Here is a 1,052-nt window from a genome sequence, read left to right on the forward strand (position 1 = left end):
GTCATGATGGCCTCTCACCCACTCTGTTCTCTGGGTATCTCCCAAATGCTTGGGCATTTGGTTAGCCCTAGGAGAGAAGGGTATGCAAGACTGACCTTTATTGATTTCCTTCCATCCCTCTTTGCCCCCTATACCCTGCCCTGGCTTATTCAAGGTTCTAGGCCTTTGTTCAAACTGCAACTCCTGCCAATAAGTCCTTTTTTCCCTTAACTTCCTGAAGAACTCCTATTCATCCTTCAAAATCCTATTTAGACCCCACTCCCTCCAAGAAGTCCTCCTGGACATGCTGATTCCTTTACCCTTGCCCTCAGACAGGGGGTTCTGCTGCCTTCGCATGCTGTGTCATCATTTCCTGCCTCCTCTCCCAAGGACTGATCTGGGAGAAACTCTGCCAGAAAAGCATTCAGCAAAGGCTCTCGCATGGAGTTGGCATTTGAGGGCTTATGAAGAGGTCTGGGGTCCCAGTGTTTGGGTGCTTGGGGGGATATCTGTGAGATCTGTGCCTGACAGTGCTGAAGGATTCACTGAGCCACGGTCCCCACCCCACTCTTAGTACCTGTGGACTGGAAGACACCTGGGTTGCAGAGGCAGTATCGGGCTGCAAAGGCCTCCATCATCCGATCAATCTTTTGTGCCTCCCCAGGCAACCGGAAACTCCACAGGAACTGCCTGGGGGAGGAATAGGGCCATTGGCAGTGGAGGAGGGGGGCTCTCAGTGGGCCCCCAGACAAGCTGCTCTGTGTCTCCCAGGCTTAGTCTCCTTATCCTGTAAGTGGGAGAATCTGCAACTGCTATCTAGGCTCAAGGGGAAGGGCAAGTGGGTACTGAGAGTACCAAGCTTGCGGGAGGATCTAAGACAGGCCTTTTCTTTTGAAAAATGGGAACAAGCATGTGCTCCCCTCTGCCCAGCACTGACCGTGGCCCAGTCTGCCTCAGCCCATAAGGAGGCCTTGGGCTCCGTAGCTCCCCTGGCTTGGTGATTGAGCCCTGGGATCTGGCTATGAGACTCTGGGCAAGTGCCTTTCTCTGGTTGGGCCTCTGTTTTTTGGAAC

General features: G+C 53.4%; 1 protein-coding gene across 1 annotated transcript in view; it reads right to left on the reverse strand.

The window, feature by feature from the left end:
• CYTH4 (cytohesin 4) overlaps window positions 1–1,052 on the reverse strand; it is a 21,997-nt gene that overhangs the window by 13,115 nt on the left and 7,830 nt on the right. Inside the window, exon 7 of the mRNA XM_023509200.1 lies at window positions 557–669. Coding sequence (XP_023364968.1) covers window positions 557–669 — 113 coding nt within the window. The remainder of the gene's footprint in view (window positions 1–556; window positions 670–1,052) is intronic.

The sequence above is a fragment of the Otolemur garnettii genome, unplaced genomic scaffold (genome assembly GCF_000181295.1).
Source record: "Otolemur garnettii isolate 467f Iridium unplaced genomic scaffold, OtoGar3 scaffold00007, whole genome shotgun sequence".
In the NCBI taxonomy this organism is placed as follows: Eukaryota; Metazoa; Chordata; class Mammalia; order Primates; family Galagidae; genus Otolemur; species Otolemur garnettii.